The sequence below is a fragment of the Dipteris shenzhenensis genome, chromosome 11 (genome assembly GCF_047967505.1).
Source record: "Dipteris shenzhenensis isolate YYH24624 ecotype China chromosome 11, Dip_SZ_1.0, whole genome shotgun sequence".
Classification (NCBI taxonomy): Eukaryota; Viridiplantae; Streptophyta; class Polypodiopsida; order Gleicheniales; family Dipteridaceae; genus Dipteris; species Dipteris shenzhenensis.
The window spans coordinates 3,634,612-3,657,486 of record NC_141606.1 but is presented as its reverse complement, the minus strand read 5'-3'; the positions used below and the strand labels follow the sequence as shown (position 1 = coordinate 3,657,486).

Below are 22,875 nucleotides of genomic sequence, written 5' to 3'. Positions count from 1 at the left end.
GGTGAAATCTTTGATTGATTATATTACATAAGTAGCAACCTCAAAACAAGGTGCTATAATTACATCAACTGAAAATTTCAGTATATGCCATAAAGACCTCATGATCTATGCAGCGGGTCTGCAAGCAATCAAAGAAAGATTGTTGCAGAGAATGCCTGAAAAAGCCAAACAGAGAGAAAGTAGGATCACCAAAGACTTTACAATTCCTATATGTCCATAAAGTCCATAGTGCCCAGTAGCGAACCCAAACGAAGAAAAGATGAAACTCCGCTCTGGATGGATGAAACCCAAATAGGCAGAAGAACTTCCCAAACGGAACAAATGGGAATCTTGCTCGCAGGCGCTGTTGAAGCAGATCAAAAAACTCACGAGAGCACGGACAATGCCAAAACAAGTAAGGCACAGTCTTCGAAGAAGCAGAACATCTGGGACAAAGTGCAGGAGCAATGTGTGGATGAGCCAATAGCTGTCCAGATGGAAACACTCTTACAAGAACTCGCCAAAAGAAAACCTGTTGCCGAAGCGGTACTTTATAGGCCCAAAGTTGCTGTAATCTTTTCCTCCACCACTTGGCTGGGCGATGCATTCACCAAACAGAATCACCTCTCTTTGAAACCCAAGGTTTAGGCAAAAGGATTTGATACAATGCAAGGAACAATAATCTGAGATAGCCTCAAAGAACGAGAAGAGGACCTTGGAGAAGTCAAAGTCCAATCTTTCGGCCAGTCTTGAAGTCCCAAAGGAGGAATCGGAACAAAAGGCGAAAGCATAGAAGTAATTTGTTGCCACAAAGGACGATAATGAGAGCCCAATCCATATTTGCTGGCTGCCAGAGAAAAAGGAAGCACAGTACCAACATCATCAATAACATCAGCAACCGAGGTGATGCCTTTAAACGAGACAAAGTAGGAACGTCGAGGTTCATGTAAAGCCAAGGGAGGCTAAAAGACTTTCGACCAGTGAATGCTTTCATCTCTCAACGAATTCCCAAGCAAAGACTCCCAACCATTCCATTCCAGATGAGAAAGAACATGCTTCCAGTCGCATGTTCTTTCTCTCACACACACACACACACAAAAACACATACATGTGTGTGTGTGTGTGTAGAGAGAGAGAGAGAGAGAGAGAGAGAGAGAGAGAGAGTCTATTAATGTCCATGGACTGAGAGTCTATTGAAACTCCTTGATGAGTGGTACGCCCTCACGGTATACTGCCCATTTTCCATCCTTTCTAGCAGCCTTAACCTTGGATAATTCCGTTGCCTTACCCTTCAATTGATCTCATGTAAGTCATGAGTTTCTCGGCTATCCATACCTTGGTCCCCTTAAGCTTGTAGGTATGGACCCTTTCAGCTTGTAGGATTTCCGGATTAGCCTGATCTGTAAATCTTGTGAATTAAGGGTAACGATAGCATGTGACATGTCCTCTCTCAGAGTGTCGGATATTGGTTGCTTCAATCATCCATTCAATGCTAGGCATGGCAGCTTTGACTTGTGCTGAAGTCTCATTGAAGTGTCCTCCTCTTTGTACCAGCCTTTCGGGAGCCCCCCCGCTCGTGTCATGTCTTGCTTCGTGTCCTTTAATCTCTTCTTGGATGTCAGTTTTACATTCCTTTGTATCGACCTCCACATTCATTTCTTTCTTAATTGTTTGTATTTCAGTATGAGCCAAATCCTTTACTGCAGATACTAGTTGGGGGATTAGGGGGAGAAGCCTTACAGGACACCACAACCTCATCAATGACTGCTTGCTTGCAAGGTCCCTCAAGAACCTGAAGTCTAGCTACTACTACTGCCAATTGAATCTTTAAATGTCTCACCTCTTGCTGTAAATAAAAGATCTGTTGAGAGATATTAACGTCTTTGGGAGGCCTTGTGGGCCTATGACATGAGATATGATAAAAAATGTAACTCATACAAGCCACTATGGGCTGAGGCAAGGGTCCTTGCTGAGTGCTATACTAAGAAACTCAATAACTAGTACTCAAAACCCAGAACTTAGAAAGCTTGAGATAGATGTGATCGACTATCATATATGATCCTGCCATGGTAGCTTTCTGGTGGGATGTGAAGGTATCCCGTATTTGTCTACGCTAGGTCATCTCTCGCTGTGCTTTTTTTTTTTGTTGCGGGGGACTCCGTGATATCTGTATTCAGGGCCATATCGAGAGTGACACCTCGACTTTGACGGTCTCCTCTGAGTAGAGCTGAGAATCGAGATAGGCTGGACCTCCATCGTGTGTGCTGTAGTCAACCTTTGCATGGTTTCTGTGTCTCTGGCTCCACACTTTTCCTGTGGCACTATCATCTCCTGTTGTCTGATCTGTCTCAGTAGGGTTGTTGTGTGCCACATCTCAATTAGATAGAGACGGATGCAGACTTGTTCATGAAAGTGGATCAGCTGAGAGAGTGGCCCACAACCGTGCCCCTCCTGAAAAAGGCAATGGTAGTGTCCATGAATTGTAAATGTGGTCTTCTTTTCTGACAATTGTTGTCCAAGCTCTTGTGAATGATCTATGATTAGGAACTATGCAATGTGTGTTTTGTTTGATTGTGAAATGAATTGGACGTGGTCTTCTGATCTGATAGTTGTTGTCCAGGCTATTGTGAATGATCCTTTGATGAGGAATAGTGCCATATTGGTGTTTGCCAACAAGCAAGACATGGTTTGTCTCTTTACAAATACCTTTGTTGAAGTGTTTATTAGCCATTCCAAGTTGTGTGGATATTTATTAAAAGTTCATTATCTACGCAACGACAATGAACTCAACTTGTGTTGTTTGTGGCTCATACATATCTAATGGAGCTTCTGCTAATGAACTAGACTCTTTATTTTTTGCAAGTAAGAATTGCGGATCGTGAAGCAAATTTTATCGTTCATTGTTTTCCACGTGTCAGAAAGGAGCAATGTCACCAGCTGAGGTATGTGAAGCCTTTGGCCTTTTCAATCTGCGGAATAGACGGTGGCACATTCAAGGCACATGTGCACCAAGAGGTGAGGGTCTGTATGAAGGCTTGGACTGGCTGGCTACGGCATTAAAAGAAATGCAAGCATCTGGGATCCCTACTTCAGTGGGTGGATCGGCAATTTCACGATAAGCAGCATTACAGTTCTGAGATCATCTTGTATATGGATTACCCTTCTGAAACCCTGAGAGCTCATAAACACACAGGCCAAACTTGTGGAGTGCCTTGTTAGGCAGGGTATGTGCTGCCTTGTTTCTGTTTTGTGCAGTTGCTCACTGATTTTCTCCCTCTCCCTTGAGTCCGAATTCTCGTAAGAATTTGATTGAGATGTTTAACATGTAAAAGCATTTATTATTTCGTATAGATTACCAGTGACCAATGACTCTTTCTGACTCAAGATTTCCAGACTTCGTAGCTTAGAGCAGGTTTAGAATATTAGGTAGAAGTTGAGGAATTTTAAGATGCATTTTGTTTTCAAGATTATCTAGATGGGTAGGTTACCTGATTTTGCACAGGTTTATTATACAGTAAACAGTAGGCTTCAAAGACTTCAGGAACCTTCTACATTTGGGACTAAGGTCAGTCGGTTTTGAAGAGCTGTCCAGTTAGATGCATGGTCAACTCTTGGTTGTATTATGATGGCGAGGTTGCTGATGACTTTTAAAGGTAGTTCAGTTGCCTTGGCACATATGTATTATGCCAGTGGAGTTTTGTTGTGTAGCATTTTTAAACATCTTATTGGTGTTGGTAAGGACATCAAATGTATGGACCTTGAAATTTCTTAGCACTAAATGCAAAATTGAAATACACATTTTTTTTCATTGCGAGTGGAGTTTTGTTGTGTAGCATTTGTAAACATCTTATTGGTTTTGGTAAACATCAAATGTATGGTCCTCGAAATTTCTTCATATTGAAGCACTCAATGCAAAATTGAAATACACATTTTTTTCACGCTTTGGAGTAATATTAATAGCCATTTATCTTTTCTATCCCTCTATTTCCCATGGTGGTTAGGGCTTTTTTGGGAAAAACAAAATTGTAAGTTTTCTAGTCTAAGAGTCATTACGAGGGTTTTATGTTGTCATAAATATAACGTGCCCAAAAGGTGCTAGCTTTCTCTCCCTTGATGTGAACCTTCCCTTGTATCTTTGGATCATGTTGTACCTCCAGGGTGAATGCTTTTGAAAATCTGGTTTAAGTTGTTTGTTACAGGTACTTAATGAGGCATGGGTATTTCACGGTGTCCCATTCCATGCAGGATGCATTGATTAGTGATTCGTTTGTATCAAGGTGGTTGCACAGTAGTTAGAAGCCCCAATGTATGTGTTGTATAAGCAAGCTTGGGTATAGGACATTTCATTGTGTCTATTATATGTGCAATACATTACATAGTGAATCAATACAAGGTGGGTCTTTCATGGAGCCCTAGTGTATGCCTTACATGGACAAAGACATGTTAAAGCTTATCGTCATCTTAGGTGTGGGGATTGTGAATTTGATTTGTTAAGATATGTTGCGAAATTTAATTGTACGAGTGAGTTTGTGAATCTTGGGGGGGGGATATAACACACGACCTCCACCACCACACAACCTTGTTTTAAGGGTTGCAACTGTGTTGACAACCTCCACTACCATAGCGTACAGTACTCTAGAGACAAAATAGAGAATATAAAGCACCAAGAAAGAAAAACACTTTGAATTTTGTACTCGAGTAGAATGAATTTATTCGTTTCAAATTTATCAGTATATCATCTTGTTTGAACTCAATCCTAGTCTTGTCGAAATCAAACGCCTTTTCCAATCATAGGTGGAATGCTTTCATTTTTTCAAGTCATTCAAGGTTACTCCACTGTGAATAGTCTTATTCTTATATAGTTATATTTTTGATTTGTTGTACTTAACAAGTACCTTTGAGGGATACATTTTATGTTTAAGCTACATGTTTTGAGGAGATTGGTAGTAGATTAGCGCCAAGTCTCTACTTCGGTAAAGGTGAAAATAGAGGTTTTTGCTTTCGTTTATTGTTTTTGTGAGCATGGTTTCATTAATCCATCTTGCTTACAAATATATCGTACTTTCTTAAAGATTTGGTGATCATTCATTAGATAAGAACTCTCACTAAGAATTGGAATTCTAGTAGGCTTGTATTAAAAAAATTTTCTCATAATGACTCACTCCACATGGCTTGTTTGTGTCCTTGTCCTACCTACTCCATGTTCGTGCATGTCGTCTCAAGGGCAAGCGATACTTGTCAATTTTTGCCTCCCCCCCCCTCGCCCCCCCCCTCACACACACACACACATGCACGCATGCACGTACGCACGCAGTCACTCACATTAGTACTTGTCATACTTCATAACGTCTCTCTCTCTCTCTCTCTCACACACACACACACACACACACACACACACACACTAACACTAATACTATGATTGAGATAAGCCCGAACTACCTCTGCTAAAGCTATCCAAATGTAGCTCAATGTTTCTAAAGAAGACCATGGATTCCTTGAAGGGCCTTGTAACTATGTCAAGGTACGTATTCAACATATCATGGGATACAAGTGAGGAGACTCAAGACAATGTAGTGACATAATCTTTGTTGCATTGCACATAATTGTATCATAAGATGTAGAAGCTAGGAGGCCATGTCAACCCACATTTTACCAAAACCATAACCTTACCATGAATTGATCCAATTTTGGATTTGTCTCAAAGGGATTGGTGATTTCTATGGCTAAAAGTTCGATAATCCATACTAGCGCATGCAACTTTATAACAATGTCTGGCAGAGCACCAACCTACAATAATATAGAGGTTTCTTTTTGCTTCCTTCTATTGATTTTGTGAGCAGGCTTTTACTAATCCATGCTGCTTATAGATAGAGTGCACTTTCTTGAAATTTTGGATCTTCTAATTGTTATATAAAAACTCTAAATAAGAGTTGCATCTCTAGCTAGGCTTATATTAACATATTTTTCTCTCATAATAACTCATTCCACATGGCTTGTTTGTGTCCTACTTGCCACATGTTCGTGAGTGTAGTCCCCTTGAAGAGTTTGCAAGCATACTCTCTCTCAACCCCCCCCCCCCCTTCTCTCTCTCTCTCTCTCTCTCTCTCTCTCTCTCCTCCTTTCTCTCTTACCTGAAGAAGATTATTTCTTAAAGAAATACGAGATAGTATAAGCCAAATTGGATTGTCATAATTCATACCATCTCTCTCTCTCTCTCTCTCTCTCTCTCTCTCTCTCATACTTGATTGAGAACCTTTGCTAAAGCTATCCAGTTGTAGCTCAATTTTTTTGAACATGGATTCCTTGCACAACATATCATGGGATACAAGTGAGGAGACGTGGCATGACAATTTAGTGACAATATAACTGTATGACAGGGTGTAGACCAAAGCTAAGAGGCCATGACCAAATTATGTCTTCAAGAGTGTCATGCCACTTTTCCCAAAACCATAACCTGGCCATGAATTGATCCAATTTTGGATTTGCCTCAATGGTTTTTGGTATCCTTACTATGGCATCCAACCTTATAACGTTTGGTAGAGCACCAACCTATAATACCGGTTAAAACTACACTCTGAAGAAATAAATTGGCGATTTATCTCAATCTTTGCGAGTGGGATCGGCCTTTAATGTCTCTTTGAGCAATTGCTTTTGTTCAACACGCTATAATATTACAATTTAGGCTTCATAAGAGGAACACATCTTATTTACAAGAATGTGCAAGTGCACCTTGTGACAATTCATGTACGCAAAGGGTGCACAAAGAATCTCTGAAATGACCTATTTTTGCAGTGTGCTCTATGAGAACAACAACATGGTCCATGAATAGATTCTCCAACACAGTCCATGAATTTTGGTGATTTTCATGGTGGTTGAAAGTTACGATAGTCCTTACTATGGCATCCAAACTTATGACGTCTGGTTGAGCTTGGCCAGCACCAACCTATAATAATGGAAAAAACTACAATCTGAAGAAATAAATTGCCGATTTATCTCAATCTTTGAGGGTGGAATCGGCCTTGAATGTCTCTTCGAGCGATTGCTTCAGCTCAACACTCTATAATACTACAATTTAAGCTATATAAGATGAAAACAACTTATTTACAAGAATGTGTAAGTGCACCTTGTGACAATTCATGTACGCAAAGGGTGCACAAAGAATCTCTAAAATGACCTATTTTTGCATCGTGCTTTGACTCCAATTGGTTTATCTACGCTAGCTTGTTTCAAGGAAAACCATTGAATATTGGGAGCTAGCAATTTTAGATGTGTTTTGATGCATGAAGCTCTGCATGGGTATAGAGAGGAGCTTGCACAAAGCTGCTAGCTATACGTGGCATTGTATGGTTCCATGTAAAAGATAGAAAGATATGTAATCTCAAGAAATAATAGGCCACAATGGTCGAGTAGGGAGTTGTTCACCTCCTTGGTGCCTGCACATTAGGGAATGTTAAAGTCCATACCTTCTGCATTGTCATTCTCATAGTTTACAACAAAGTTATCTCCCAGAGATAGCATCATTATGTTTTGCATATGTGGGTCCATCAAAGCATCTAAAGGCCCCTTCTTCCTCATCTTCATCACCCTCAATCATCCTCAACATAGATTCTTGTAGTGGAGGCATATTTCCCACTCTCTACCCAATTGGTTTTTACATCTCCATTTCTCCAGCATGCATGAATCACAAAAGCAAGATAACCTTCTATATCTTAAACAATTGCAAAAGCTACAAGTGATGAATTTGTCCTCTCAATTCTCCAAAATGTGACAATTCGACCTTATAGGAGCTAATCTATCCAAATATTGAGAAGAACTAAAACATGCCCCAAGAATGCCCTCATCAAACGCAGTGAGGCAAAAATAGGTGATACACAAGAAGCTATAGTGAGTCAACATGCAAGCTAAACATACAAAGAAGACTTAAATGAGAGAAGGTTTGAAAGTGGCAAGATGAATGAGCAGAGAAGACTTACAAGAAGGAGGCTTCAAATTTGCAATGAGAAGCCAGGTGACTTCGGATCGTGATGACTACCCTACGAGCAAGAGTATGGACCTCCATTTAGAGAAATCAAAATAGCAAGAGTTTGTATGCCCATACCCACAGGCAGAAGAAAATTCCAATGAATAGATGTAAGAGAGCAAAAAGGAACGTATCATACAAATGAACAAGAGAGATGAAAAACCAACATATCATGCAAAGCTTGTCCCTCCAAAATGTTGGACACATGGAACTAGGATTGCCTTTTTGATGGTGCTCTCACCGAAATATAGAAAACCAATTAAAGTAAATTAGTGTGTGGGTAAGGGGGGAAAAGGAGAGGCTAGTCCTCTCCCCCTCGCTCGCCCTAGCCCTACTTCTTGCGTCCTGCTCAATGCTCCCCTTCATATACCCTTCTTCTCTACCTGTTCTTCCTTCTCCTATTCTCCTCCCTCCTATTGTGCTTCCCTCTCCTTTGTCCCAACCGTCCCTTACTCTGCTTGCCTTTCGCCCTTGCTCTGCATCCTTTGCCTTTCAGTTTATGTTCACTACTTTGCATCCCTTCAGTCGACTCTCGCAAGATGACCCTCTAAGCTCCACCATTTAGTCTCCACCACACACGATATCAAGCTGTCGTTTATATGTGACAGTGTTGACGTGGGTGTGTTTGGTTGTCTGTGTTTAGGGTTAGGTGTATTGTGTAGTTAATTTGGTTTGGGTTAGGTTCGATCAGGTCAACTAAGCTCAAGTTTACATTGTGTGTGGGGCTGGGGCAAGGGCGAGGAAGGATGACTTGTGTGTGAATTTTTTTGAGTCTATACTTGGGCTTAGGACTTGTTATATGAGGATGGTGAGATTCTTAAATTTTTATCATGGCAATATTACCATTTGATAGGAATTTTAAAAACAGTTGAGCCATTATTAAAGTTATATGGTGAGAAGAGTATGGAAACTTTTTGTAGAAATTTCACTCTTAAAATAGTTATCACAAAACAAGATAAATTTAGGTTTCTCTTATTATGATAGTTATTAAACAATAATATACTAAAATCAATTTGTCTTATGCAATTATTATATCTACTGTAGATGTCAAAAGATATTAAACTATAGTAGTCCTACCTCGAACATGTAGAAGTTTATGAGCTCACAGGAAGGAGAGGGGATTAAAAAGAGACCATTGATGCGTTTTAGACTTGCGCTATATGCAAGTCTTGAATGCAACTTTTGATGTAAGAGAGAGAGAGAGAGAGAGAGAGAGAGAGAGAGAGAGAGACTACATGTATATACCACACATGTACACATGCATGTGTAAATATAGACATGGGCTTCGGACACACACGTGCAAGCACAAACGTACACATGCATATGTGTACACTACACATATAGGGGGCACACAAATTCACACACGTAAGTGTGTACACACTCACATGCAAGTGTACATGCATGTGGGCGCACACACAATCACAACTGCAAATAGACACACACAAGCACATGCAGGCGTGCACCTTGCACGTGCATGCGCATGCACATGGAGAGGTGCATATGCACACACCACACGGAGACCTGCGGTTGTACAGACATGCATACACGCACACACCACACATACATAAATATTTCTCCACTTATATTATTTGATCAAACAATCACTCAATCCACAACATTACGCGAGTTCCATTATAAGTTGCTCACAAAACAAATCTCCATGAGGTGGATGACAACGTCATGCCTCCTTGGCAATGTTTAGTAGTAGGCGATTGATTTGAGGGACCTAAAACAACAACACAAACATGGTGGACAATGGATGCCTCTACTAGTTACTCCCATAATGGTTAAAAGGGAAAGACAACATCGTTGCACGAGGTGTGAATGAAAGATGCAATACATGCCTATACTAAGGGCCCTAGCACATGGATGGGACTAGCATGGGTTTAAGATGGGAATCTTTTTGTCATCATTACTCCCATTCTAAACCAAGTGATCTAGGATGGAAATAGCCACTTTTCCTCCCATCTTAGATCAGGGCCTCAAGATCCTTAGAGCTAGAATGGGATCCCCTTCTTTTAGGGATTTGCAAGCATGGAATGATGACATGTATCCTTGTCCCCACTTCCTAAACACATGAAATGATGCCATGTGTCCTCTCCTACCTAACCCACACCTAGCTCTTTTGACTTTTAGCACATAGTGAAAAGAAAATAGGATAGAAATTACATTTGCACATGATTGGAATGTATTTTTGGCCTTGCTACGAGTCTATGGAGAAATGGAGGAGTTTCATTGTTTAGATGTTAATTCATTTGGTCAAGTTGACCATCTTAATGTCATGTTAATGGGTGGTTAGTGTTAGGATTAGCGATAGTTTAGACCATGTTTAGTGATAAGATTAGTGCTAGTTTAGGCCATAATACTCGATGTGAGGGTCCTAAATGATTTGTTACTTTGTGTGGATTAAGATTTTGGACTTACATGAGAGGGTAGTGAATTATTTTTTCATTTAGCTTCTATTACACTACCTTTATTAAAGCATGCAAATGAGTCTCTTACCAGAATGGCCATGTCCCCACTCATATTTATGACCTATCCCCTCTTTCATCTCTTTTCTCTCCTAATCAACAAATCTACAAACCATGATGGACTACTTTCGCTTCAACTTAGAATTCAAAATGCTAACAACTTACTCATTCGCACAATGGAGAGACCATTGCATTGCATACATTTACGCATAATGCACACTAACACTTACACCTACAATAACATTCCAAAAGGCCGGGCCTTCGCAAGATTCCCATCTTGTTTCCATTAAAGACCCTAACTACTTTCTCAATTTTGTCGAGATGCTTGCATAACGTGCGGGTGAACAATACATGTCTTTTTGTAGTCTTTTCCTGAGATATATAGCCTCGTTAGACTCTTTGACGAGAGATGAAAAGACCAACGAGATTGAGCAGAGAAGTAAACATTTTAATAGATTTCAGAAGCAAACATCTGTTCCACAAGCGTTGCTGTTTTTTAAGAAGTCAATTGGCTGTTTTCTTTCACTACAGTCAGACGGTGTGCGTCTTTATTAGGGTTTAGATGAGACTTCAAAACGTAGACCATCTTAACTGCAGATGGAAGACTTGAAATGCTGGTAAACAATAATGTATTGTGCCCGTGCCCCCGGTTTGCAAAGAGTATTTCGCTGTACTACTGTGCAGATAGTACAGTGCCCAACAAAGAACACCAAAAGAACCTCTTGAGACAAGCGTGCGCCACACAAGGGTGAGAATGACAAGTACCCTTGCACATGGCTCATTTGCCATAGAAAGGATGCATTTCAGACTCTGCAGTTCAGCAATGCCTGCGAGACATGTGTCCATCTAGAGGTAATGGCATGGAACTTTTGAAGCCATAAAAGATTTTCTTTGAAAAGCTTTTAAAAAACGGCCCGAATCTCCTCAAGGCTTACTTTGGTTGTAACTGGTAGGTCCCTATTTCACAAGAGGAGACCTGGAATTTCCTGGGTCCTGGGCCTTTACTGGAGATCCTCCACCCTGAGGCTTCATTTCTTATATTGCACCAGCCATTTTTTATCATCAATTCTGTGTTAAAAGAGCTTACATATTTGACATAATCAAAGACGTGCAGAACCCTTCGTTTCAGGTGAAGACAAAGACGTGGTGAACCCTTCGTTTCCATAAGCATCCCAAAAATTATTACGGCCTAAGGAAAAAGTGCAGCTATTTATCTCGAGACAATCACACACAGTCAACAGCCATCAACTCATGACGGGGTACAGTATGTCTGCCACTATAATATCCCCAAAGACCTACCGTAGGTATGGATCATTGTTTAAAATAGCTGAGCGCATTTGGTAAAAAGGTCGGCTTAACAGATGGGCAGACTAGGTGGCCTTCTTGTGTGATACACATCTAACATGCGTGAGAACTAGGGCTGCTAAACCCTGCGCGCTACATTATTAAAGACACAATCCAAAAAAACCTAGAGTCATTGAAAGACCATTGTGCGTATTTCGAATGAAGAGCTTGATTTGGGTATCGTGGACATTCATCAATTTTCCAGAATTTCCACGCTTGTAAAAGCTGCTTCTTACTATCTTGCTTCAAGCCCTAAATAATACTCAACAATTCGGGAGATCCTACGGCCTGTTCTTTCCGAAGTTGTTCCGAATACTTACAAGAGGAACTCATCAAAAACATATTTACTTACTTAATACGCCAATTGAGCTCCTGTAAATTTTATTCGCGTAACTGTGTGTCCTTGTACGCGCCATTTAAGCGCGCGTTCAAGGTCGTTTTGCAATCCTCTGAATCGCTGGCGACCATTTCAGCAGCAAATCCCGAATATCAGCATCCATTCGTGTACCAGCTCCTCCCCACAGAAGCATGTGAGGTATATCTAGCAGTGATTCGCCAGTAACCTCGTACACGATCTTGAAGCCCATGCGGGTGTAGTATCGAACAAGCTGTAATTAATAATGAGCTTCTATAAGGCTTTGGTATCTATAAAACTTATGCAAGTAAATGGATGATAGACAAAATATCCAGACTAAGCCAACGCAAGAGGAACATCACGACGACTCCCGGCTGGTCGTGTTAACCTTCCAAACATGTAGAGAGCAAGCCATGTATTCTTAGAACCTTGGAGTGATAAACGTCGGTGTCATTAATGGCGAGCAGCTCTGCTTTGGTGCAGTTGCAGTCATGACCGTAGCGCACGGCAGCAGCGCCAAGTAAGAGCGCCATTCCGAACACGGGCTTTTCGGCCTCGTGAGCCAAGCGGTTCATCCGGATGGAGTCTAGGTGGAGGATGCGGCCGTGCAGCCAAACTCTAACGAAACCCTGAGCGGTGCCCAAAACTTGATTTTGGGAGTTGTGGGCGGTGACTTTGAAGAAGGGGCCGAAGGCATCGAGCTGGAGCAGCACACTGCGTTGCTGGGCAGCGGAGCAGATTTCGGAGAGAGTAGAGAGGTGAGGGTGTGGGGATGGGGAAGCAAGGGCCATGCACGGACTGGCCATAGCAAAGCAAAGCGATTGGATGCACTCCATCTCGTGTATGTTGATGAGACATTTTACCACAATTGCCTACCACATCTCTCTCATTCCATATGTTGCACCAATGTATCTTAAAAATTGAGCAAGCAATCTCCTCAATCCAGCGCGTTCTAACATTGTATCAAATTATGAACATTGCATACTGGGCTCTCAAATAAGGAAGAGCTTCTCAGGCTACCTTGGTACACCCTTTCCTTCATTTAGATATCGGAATGAAAGAAATGGATCAAAGCTATTGATTAAGAGTTCCTCATGACATAAAAATTACATTCTACTACAAGTGTTTTTTCATCAGGGTATACTAGGGCATGTAAGGGCATAAATCAAAGCAAAATTATGAGAAAACCTTATTCTCAAACACCGTGTACCCATAATCCAAGTGCACTGTTAATGATTCAAATTTGTTGATGGCATAAAAGAAAACCCATTTTACAAAATGGAAGCAACAGATCAAAACAAAACTAAAGTAAAGCATACTACTTACATGTTGCATATATACAATCTAAGTGTATAGGGCTATCACGTCAAAGTTCCATAGAATAGACCACACTACTATAAGTGCTTGTCAATTAGGGCACATTAGGGCATTAAGGGAGCATCTTATCATTGTTGTCACATATTTCTCTGTGCTTCTCAACCTTGTTCATCCACATAGTGCTTCTTGAAACCATCTACCCCATTCATGTAGTTCCCCTCTTTTTATAGGACAATGTCTCCATCCTTTCACCCTTAGTTGATTCTATTTATACTTTAGATCAAATAAGTATTTATAGGACAATGTCTCCATCCTTTCACCCTTTATTTGATTCTATTTATACTTTAGATCAAATAAGTATTTCAACGCTAATGCCTTAATTCTCTTTAACTAAGCAGCCATTGCCCTATCAACATTCTAGTCCCATCAACACTTCTACAACCTTCTAGGATATCATTGAATATAAATAGTAACCATTTTCTAAGTAATAAAAAGGAATAATAAATCTTCAGTACAAAAAGTGTGTGTGTGTAAATACAATCCAAGTAAATACATCATGTATTTACACATCATGTAAATACAATCCAAGTATAAGTCTATCGATTCAAAGTTCTTGATGAAAGAGTACATATCGCATTCTACTAGAATTGCTTTTTACTCAAGGTATACTAGGGCATGCAAGGGCATAGGTCGAGGGAAATTTTATCATATTCCAATATATTTTCTTAGATAATCCTCACATGAGATTTTGTTCATTCGAGTAATCTATTAGAGTAAAAAATATGAAAAAGCAATATGCCAAAATCATTGCATACTAACATACTTTCCAATATGCCCAAATCATAATAAGATACCATCCAAAAAATAAATTATACTTCAATCAATCTAAATTTTATAATTACTTATAAACATACTATTCCAACACATGACTATCCAATCATGGAAAAACAAATTGTATTCCAATACAGCTACTCAGATGATCTTCACATACTCTTTTGTTTATTTGAATAGAAGACATACTTCAAACCAAAATCGTGAGAAACCTTTTATTCACACATTAAATACCTACAAACCAAGTGCAAGGTTAATAATTCCGAATTCTTGATAACCATTGGGGGAGAATTGGGGTCTTAAAAGGGCCTCATAAGGAATGGATTAGGGTTTGCTTAGTGGTCTAATGCAAGGGGCTTGGAGGGTCCCAAAGAGGCCTAACTAGCCCAACCGAGGTGGGTTAAGCCCACATTTGCCCACCTCTCCCCCCATCAATGAGGGGAGGGGGCCACTTCTTAAAATTTGAATTTCAAATTTTGAATCTCCCTCCCTCTCTCTCTCCCTCCTCCTCCCTCCTCTCTCTCCACCTCCCTCCCTCCTCCTCTCTCTCCCTCTCCCTTTGCCTCCCTCCCCCCCTCCCTCCTCCTCTCCCCTCCTCCGTCTTGCTCCTCCTCCTCCCTTCTCTCTCTCCCCTCCTCCTCCTCCTTTTGGCTCCCCCTCCCTCCTTCCTCTCCCCTCCTTCTTGAGCTGCCTTACTCCCTCTCCTTTGCTCCTCCCTCCTGCAGAAGCTCTCCCCTCCTCCTCTCTCTTGTAGTATCTCTCCCCTCCTCCTCCCTTCTGCAGCAACTCCTTCCCTCCCTTCTACACCAGTCGCCCTACTCTCCTCCTCCTCTTCCTCTTGCCCTGACTTGCTTCTCCTCCTCCCTCTTCCTTGCTACTCTCTCCCTCTCACTGCTCCAATCTTTGCCAGCTCTCCCCTACATTTCAGCCTGCATCACTGATACCTCTTCTTGAGTACTCATGGCACCATTCGAGGACATATCCAACAAGTACCATGTGAACTTACAAAACTGGAAGCAGAATATGCAAGCACGCCATTTGGGATTTAGTGGAGCTCCTCAATGTGTACTCCACAGCCTTCAATTTGCAAGGGAAGAAGCATCTTGACCTTTGGGTGGATGGAAACTTGTATTTCTTAGACCCTGCCACCCAAAAGAGTCCTCCTTTTCATAAAGTGCATGATGTTGTTTGGTTTGTTGGCAATGGACATGCTGGATTGCTTGGTTATTGCAATCGATTGAACCATTCTAAGACATTAGCTATGCAAGCAAGCGAGGTGCAGAGACTCCAAGCAAAAGAACTTGCACATTTGGAAAATATTGCTATTGTGGCAATGCATAGTAGTATGCATGATCTCCAATTGCAAAATAAGGAACTCAGTGAGACAAAGCATGTGCACTGGACTTGGAGTGACAGGAATTGGAAGAATCAATCCATAAGCTCGCTAAAAGAAAACAAGATTTGGAAAGGTCTATTTATGGCCAAGTTTAACGTGTTGCGGAGAAGAAACGAGAGAAATCGATAGAACGAGTATAAAAGTTGAAGGAAACACCTTTGGGGCTGATGGAGAGGATTGAAGGGAACACCTTTGGGACTGATAGAGAGGATAAGACAATTGCAATCTATGGATGCATTGTCAACTAATAATGGTGCCCGAAAGAGGAGAGTACAGGCTGCAAGGTTAGTTCCCCACTTTTTCAATGAAATTTCTTACTCCAAAATATTCGTGGTGTTGCACTGTTTCCAGGAATACTCATTTGTACTCTAGGAATTTCATGGAGGCTATGATGGGAACAATGGAAATGGATGATAGTGATCCTTCATATGTTCTAAGAAGTTTAATAAAGCCAAGTGATGTCATTGAAGGGTTGAAGGACCCTAGACAAAAAGGGCTACATGAACAAGTTGCTGGAGAGGTAATGAAGGACTTCAAGGGCCTCGTGCAAGCAAAGGAGGTGCTTGGAGCTTGTGATGTTGCTGGTGTAAGTTGTGAAAATTTGTGATGTTGTTGGTGTAAGTTGTGAAAATTTGTGATGTTGTTGGTGTAAGCTTACAACTCTATTTTTAAAATTTTCAAGTCTGCTATGGAGTAAAAGTAAAAGATATCTACAATGCCATTGTCAACATCGTGGTCTATAAGGCTTGCATGTCAAGAAACAAACCAATGTGCCAGTGAAAATCTTGGAGGATACCATTGTGTAAGTGGCACAATGACTTGGAAGAGTAAAAAGAAATCTGGCATCCAAATGTTTGAGATAAATGCTTTCAATAATGTTTACGTGGATGTAGAGAATTTGTAGAGAGCCATGGTCAAATTCTATGGGATGAGAGAAGAAGGAAAGAGAAATTCCCTCTTCGCATTCAACTTTACTTCTTCTCATTTCTATATCCTTACTGTATTTCTCTTTCATTATACAGATAGCAACAAGCTAGTATTTGTTATAAAAATGGATAAAGCTCAGTTGGTCAAAGAGAACAAGCTAGAGAGGGTGAGCATTTGTATTATGAATGATGCCTTGCATTTTGCCCAAGGGGATGAGGAAGTTGGGCAGGGTTTCTCAGTCCAATCTGAGAAGGACATATCATGGCTTACAACCTTTGAGACCCCAAAGGAGTGCGATGAGACATTGAAGTGGGTTTTAGAGAGAACTGGCATCCCGTCGATTATTCGAAGACAAGAGGTAGGGCAAACATTAATAGTGGATGGGCATGGAATGTTTCAAGTTGAATGGCATCTAGCTGGTGATTTGAAGACCCTCAAGTGCTTGTATGGTTGTGGTATAGGTGCAGATGCAAAATGGACATGCTTCCCGGAGGCAATGTGAAGCTTAATGGACAAGAAACAATAAGGAAAGACACAAAATCTTCTTGCTAAAGTGTCCATGGGTGGAGGAAAGGCAAGGAGGTTCTTGTCCAACAACAATGCTGATTAAGAAAAACATACATTGGCTCAAAGCACCCTAGGTTGGGAGTACTGGAAAGCTTTGTGTGATTGCACTATGATTTAAGCTTCACATGCACAAATTGCTACTTTGAGAGCAAAACTGTGGACAAAGCTTGATGCATTTATAAAGTGGCTTAGACAAGGTCAAATAGATGAGCTTGAGAGATTCAGGATAGCATTGGGAGAACTCATATCATTGATGGTAGAAGCATGGGGGGAGTCACATATTACACATTACATGGTAATCCTCCTTAGGTTGAAATTTTGTGCTTTAAACTTGAGTCAATTTATGTTTCTAATACAATGTTTTTCTTAACAGTATATTCTTTATGCACATGCACCGTGTTTGTGGAGCAATGGGACCCAATCTCAAAAGATGCAAAAGGGAAGCATACAGTGGGAAAGTAGCATCCTTTCTTGCAACCAAAGTGCAACCCTTGATCATCACAAAAAGGATCCTAAGTGGGACCCCATTCTACCGATCCCATTGGAGCGGGTACACGTGTGTACTTTGCATGCTGAACTACATATACTTGCTCTATCTCCATCTAGTTTATGCTTGGAATTTGAGGCCACAGCAAGTCTTTGCACAATGCATTGCAAAAGCTGAAGAACTACTCTCTCTAATGGGACTTCCGAAAGGCAATGTGAAGCTTAAGCAGGACAAGAAACAATATGGAAAGACACAAAATCTTCTTGCTAAAGTGTCCATGGGTGGAGGAAAGACAGGGAGGTTCTTGTCCAACCACAATGCTGATAAAGAAAAACATACATTGGCTCAAAGCACCCTAAGTTGGGAGTACTAGAAAGCTTTGTGTGAGTGCACTATGAATCAAGCTTCACATACATGAATTGCTACTTAGAGAGCAAAACTGTGGACAAAGCTTGATGCATTTATAAAGTTACTTAGACAAGGTCAAATAGATGAACTTGAGAGATTCAGGACATCATTGGGAGAACTCATATCATTGATGGTAGAAGCATGGGGGGAGTCACATATTACACATTACATGGTAATCCTCCTTAGGTTGAAATTTTGTGCTTTATAAACTTGAGTCAGTTTATGTTTCTAATACGATGTTTTTCTTAATAGCATATTCTTTATGCACATGCATCGTGGTTTGTGGAGCAATGGGGCCCTCTGTCCATTTGGAATACTCAAGGAATGGAGAAATCGAATAACAGAACCTACTTCAAGAATACAAGGCAAGGGGGTGGTATCGCGCGAAGCAATGCACTACACGAAATGTTCGATTGGTTTTATAGATGTCTAAAGTCTAGGACTCTCGAGCATGACAAGGTAGAGGTCTCAAGTCTCACAAAGCGTTTCAACATGTTAACAAGATAAGGAGATGTGCTGCTTGGAAGTCCTCGACAGGGAGTCAAGGGGTTCCACTTTCGTTGCAACGTAGAGTCAGATAGGGGAGGCATGAGGTCCCAAGAGAACCCCAAATGTAAAATGTTTGATGAATAAAGTTAACACAATTTTGAGTCAATTATAGATTTCAAAATTCACAAATTTGTTTGGAAATTACAAAGTTGCATGTGCGACATGGCAGGATGGAGGGGTGGGTGGGTTGGGAGGGAGGGTGGTGAAAATTAAGCATTATCAAAGTGGCAATAAAATACTGGGGGGGAGGGGGTGCACTCAAAAAACCCTAATTTAAAAGGGCCTATAAAGAAAAACCCTAAAGTGCTTTAAAAAAGACTATATAAAGCACTTCAAAACCCTAAATTCCCTCATTTCTATGGCACAAGTTAAACAAACTCCTAGACCCACTGGATGTTGTTTAGACGCTACCTGCTCTCCTCACAACTCCATGGCCTCCAAACACACTACGAGCCCCAGTGGCCAACAAGGCAATGATTAACAGGGATTTGAGGCGGTTCTCATCCTTAGGAGTCCCAGCAATGTGAGTCCCCACAATTTGACTCTCATAGGGGATCCCAGGGATCTCAACAGAATGAGGGATCCCAACATAATGAAGGATCCAAGCATGATTAGGGTTCCTCTCACTCCTTCCACACAACTAACCGTGACAACAAGACGAAGTATTTGGCAGGCTTGCATATATCATGAACATTGGCCCCAATCCTGCAACCAAGTAGACCGCATGGAAGAGCACCATCAACCCTCTATGCCTCGAGATTCACATATGAGGAGCCTCTAGTACGAGCTGAGAAAGAGCCTTAGCCTGCTGACTCATAGCCTCAGCAAAAGGGAAAGGGAACAAGGACAAAGCAGACCACTAGGTACAAGAGGCGACCTTGAACGACCTACCAGACACAGGAAGAGGAGCCTGAAGGAAGGTTGCAAGGGAGGAGAGGCGAAAGAAGTTCAAAGTGGCCAAGCAGCCATGGAGCCATGTCCAGAGGCCAGTGCAGGTCCCCCAAAGATTAAGAGACACAAGAAATCAGGCATGAAGGCACTTCAAGAGATCCGCAAGTTCCAAACCACTGTGGACAATCTCATTCTCCGTGCACCCTTCTAGCGTGTTGTATGTGAAATAGCACAACATTATAAGGATGATGTGCATTTTACTTCAGGTGCTATGGGAGCAATTTAGGAGGCAATGGAGCAAATGACAGTAGGTCTTTTTGAAGACGCAAACTTATGCGCTATCCATGCCAAAAGAGTAACAGTGATGGACAAGGACCTTGCATCGCCAAGCGCATGTGCTCCGATCCCTCCCTTAGGCCCAAGATGTTGTTTAGGTTCACTTGGTGTAATCTGAATCATTTTGTAAATCTTTGCTCTTTGAAGCCAATGAATAAAAGATATTTTTATGTTCTATTACTGTTCCCATGTTATTATACATGTTATGTGATGCTTTCCATTAGTTTATGCAAGTTCAATGTGAATTTGAGTGGTCAAATGATGTTTTTTCACGAGGCACAGAAGGGAAAAGTGTTCAGCATCGCATGGGGAGACCAGAAATGTCAAAACCATCTATGGAGCATATGGAGCCTGCGCCATAGAGGGTTTTGACCTTTCTGGGCTCCCCGCGCGATGCTGAACACTTTTCCCTTCTACACCAAGGTGAGATTCCTATTGGATTGCTCAGAAATGACCATTATAGTGCAAAAAGTTATCTGATAGCATGCTTTTGAACATAATAGTGAATGAAAATATTAATGCCAACAACAATTAAAGTTACAAAATACAATGATAGTATAAAATAAAATTTGTAAAAGCACACAAAATGGGACACTGTATAAAAAGTATATCTATATTCATATAAAATAAAAGTTCTATACAATAAGGCTTCACAGCCTTTCTGTCTTCTCTAAAACATTGAGAATATTGAGCTTTGAATTCTCAAATAGACTCCTAGCTCTAAACCTAGTTGTTAGAGCATCAACGCTATTGTCGTTGTTGCTGGCCAGGGACATGGCTATTGCCGTCAATGCCATACCTTGAAAATTGGTTCCAAAAGCATTGAGGGTAGCCATGTGGTTCACCAAAATGACCTTGTCAGCATTCCAATTGATGTCAGCATGACCAATCACTTATGACAAGGCCTTGCACTTCAGGAGGTCATTAGTGCCTTGTGGCAAAAGCTTTTTGTGGATAACCACAAAGCGCCCTTTTGCTTGGCCAAGGTAATGTGCCAGTGAGTGATCTTGACCGAAGCTATTGCGAACAAGGCGTTATTGAGATGAGAAGAGGTCGACCTCAAATGCCTCCTGCAACGGTCCAACATTACATTCGAATGCAGATAAAGCAAAATTATACCAAGAGAGAAGAAATTCAAAGCTCATAGTTTCTTACCACTGTGGAGTCATCATGCTCAATCCCTTCCTCTTTGTCAATGAGGATGGATCTAGAGGCCTCCTGCTGTCCAAAGTGAGATGTGGAGGTTTCTTTTGGATTACACTACTCCATTCCTTGGCTACACACATCTATCAAAAAGCTCTTGACTAACTTGTATTAGAGATTGGGTCGAAAAAGCAACTTTACAATTAACCTCTTGATGCTTTTTGATGGACAATAATACAATTAAATACAATATGCTTCAAAAAAATTTCATGAGAGATTGGTCACATAGATATTTGGTCCTAGAATACATGCAAAGATTTAAAATGGTGAATCAACAACCACCATTCGTAAAAACTCATATCCTCACATGCACACCAAAATTCCAGGAAGAACATAAGCAATGCTAGAATATAGTGTAGCAACCATGTAATAGCAACATAAAACAGCACAGATATGTGCACAAAACTAGAAAACAACATTGTTAAATCACCAGCTTAGCACCATGAAACTATGTTAACTAATCACAAAATAATTCTTTAAATAGAATCCAGTGAAAAAATGGCCAAAAGACATTCACGCACACAAAGAAAGGAAATTTGTCACATAACAACATGCATATTTGATCCCCATAGCTTCTAAATTGCACTTTCAAACAGCCAATCTCTACAAATGCATAGAACAGTGATCTTGTACAAAAACATATACAACTATGTAGCAAGAAATAAGGCCAACTTTTTAAAGCACCCAGAACTAATGCCAAAGTTGGTGTTCTACAAAGTCAGTTCCCCAAAAAACACAATCATTGCATATCCTAATGCTAGATCATGCAGCATACTTGTCACTAATGTCCACCACTATTTTAACAACGGCGAGGTGGCACATGCTTGCAATGATCAAGATATATCTCTTGCAAATGTATGTATCCCATGGAAGTGTCCACATTTAAAAAAAAGTCTCTCTTTCTCAGCATCATAATGTAACAGAGGGTAGCTCTTAACCATGCACTCAGCTACAATATGAGTCACACCCTCAAAGCGTCCACTAAGCACTTAGCAAATCCCCTCAGCACCATTTAAATCCTCCCATTCTAGTGGAGGAAAAGGGGGAAGTGATGCAACAAAATCATCAATCTCTCCTACATGCATAGGATGCTCTAAAATTGGAGAAGAAGCTTCTTTTTCTCCATACTCTGTATTGCAACCAAACTCACACCATAAGGTTCATGGAAAAAGAAAAGCACACATCAAAAATATTCAATCTCTTCTCTTTCATAGAACCATATCTCAAATACACAAGACCTTGCACCCTATATCTCTTAGAAATACACCAAGCGTAAAAAATTGTCATTTGTGAGTCCCCACATGGCAAAAAGGCCCATCCAATTTCTTGCCCAACACAACCCCAAAAGGCCTAGACAATGCACCAAATAGAGATCATTATAATCCATGTATAAGCAATAAATGTTGCTCAACTAATATTACCTTCCAAGCCTCATTTCCAAAATCATGACCACTCCATTTAAGCAAAGCAATCATTATTTTGTTGCACTTGCATATGCACATTCTTAGTGTATATAACATCACACATACAAGTGCATGCGCCCTAGCACCTCGACGCTTTAATTTTCCACCCACCTTGAACTGAATCCATTGTCATCACACCAGATCAAAGAGGTTGGAAAATTTCCCACCCACCTTGAATCCATTGTCATCACACTAGATCAAAGAGGTTGGAAAATTAAAATGGAGTCCACCACAAAGTTCAATAGCCCATGACAAAAGAAAACCCCTTAAATAAACACGTGCAAGTGATTGCCAACCCCCAATTAGGCAATGCCTAATCAAAGGCCACATA

At 40.8% G+C, this 22,875-nt stretch overlaps 2 protein-coding genes across 2 annotated transcripts in view; one reads left to right on the top strand and one right to left on the bottom strand.

The window, feature by feature from the left end:
* The window catches only part of LOC147896499 (ADP-ribosylation factor-like), a 40,184-nt gene extending 36,859 nt beyond the window's left edge, over positions 1-3,325 (top strand). The window contains exons 5-6 of the mRNA XM_087381245.1: positions 2,600-2,665; positions 2,898-3,325. Coding sequence (XP_087237371.1) covers positions 2,600-2,665; positions 2,898-3,098 — 267 coding nt within the window. The 3' untranslated portion in view covers positions 3,099-3,325. The remainder of the gene's footprint in view (positions 1-2,599; positions 2,666-2,897) is intronic.
* Positions 3,326-11,961: 8,636 nt separating this feature from the next.
* Positions 11,962-13,022, bottom strand: LOC147896498 (uncharacterized). The gene is made up of 2 exons (XM_087381837.1): positions 12,598-13,022; positions 11,962-12,422 (listed from the first exon to the last, which is right to left on the bottom strand). Exons 1-2 carry the CDS (start codon positions 13,003-13,005, stop codon positions 12,243-12,245), a joined length of 588 nt encoding a protein of 195 aa, XP_087237963.1. The 5' UTR covers positions 13,006-13,022; the 3' UTR covers positions 11,962-12,242.
* Between the last annotated feature and the right edge of the window lie 9,853 nt (positions 13,023-22,875).

Coding starts and splice junctions, on each gene's coding strand:
- LOC147896498 (XM_087381837.1), bottom strand. CDS start 13,005: ATGGAGTGCATCCAATCGCTTTGCTTTGCTATGGCCAGTCCGTGCATG. Junction 12,423..12,597: donor CCGACGTTTATCACTCCAAG/GTTCTAAGAATA, acceptor TATTAATTACAG/CTTGTTCGATACTACACCCG.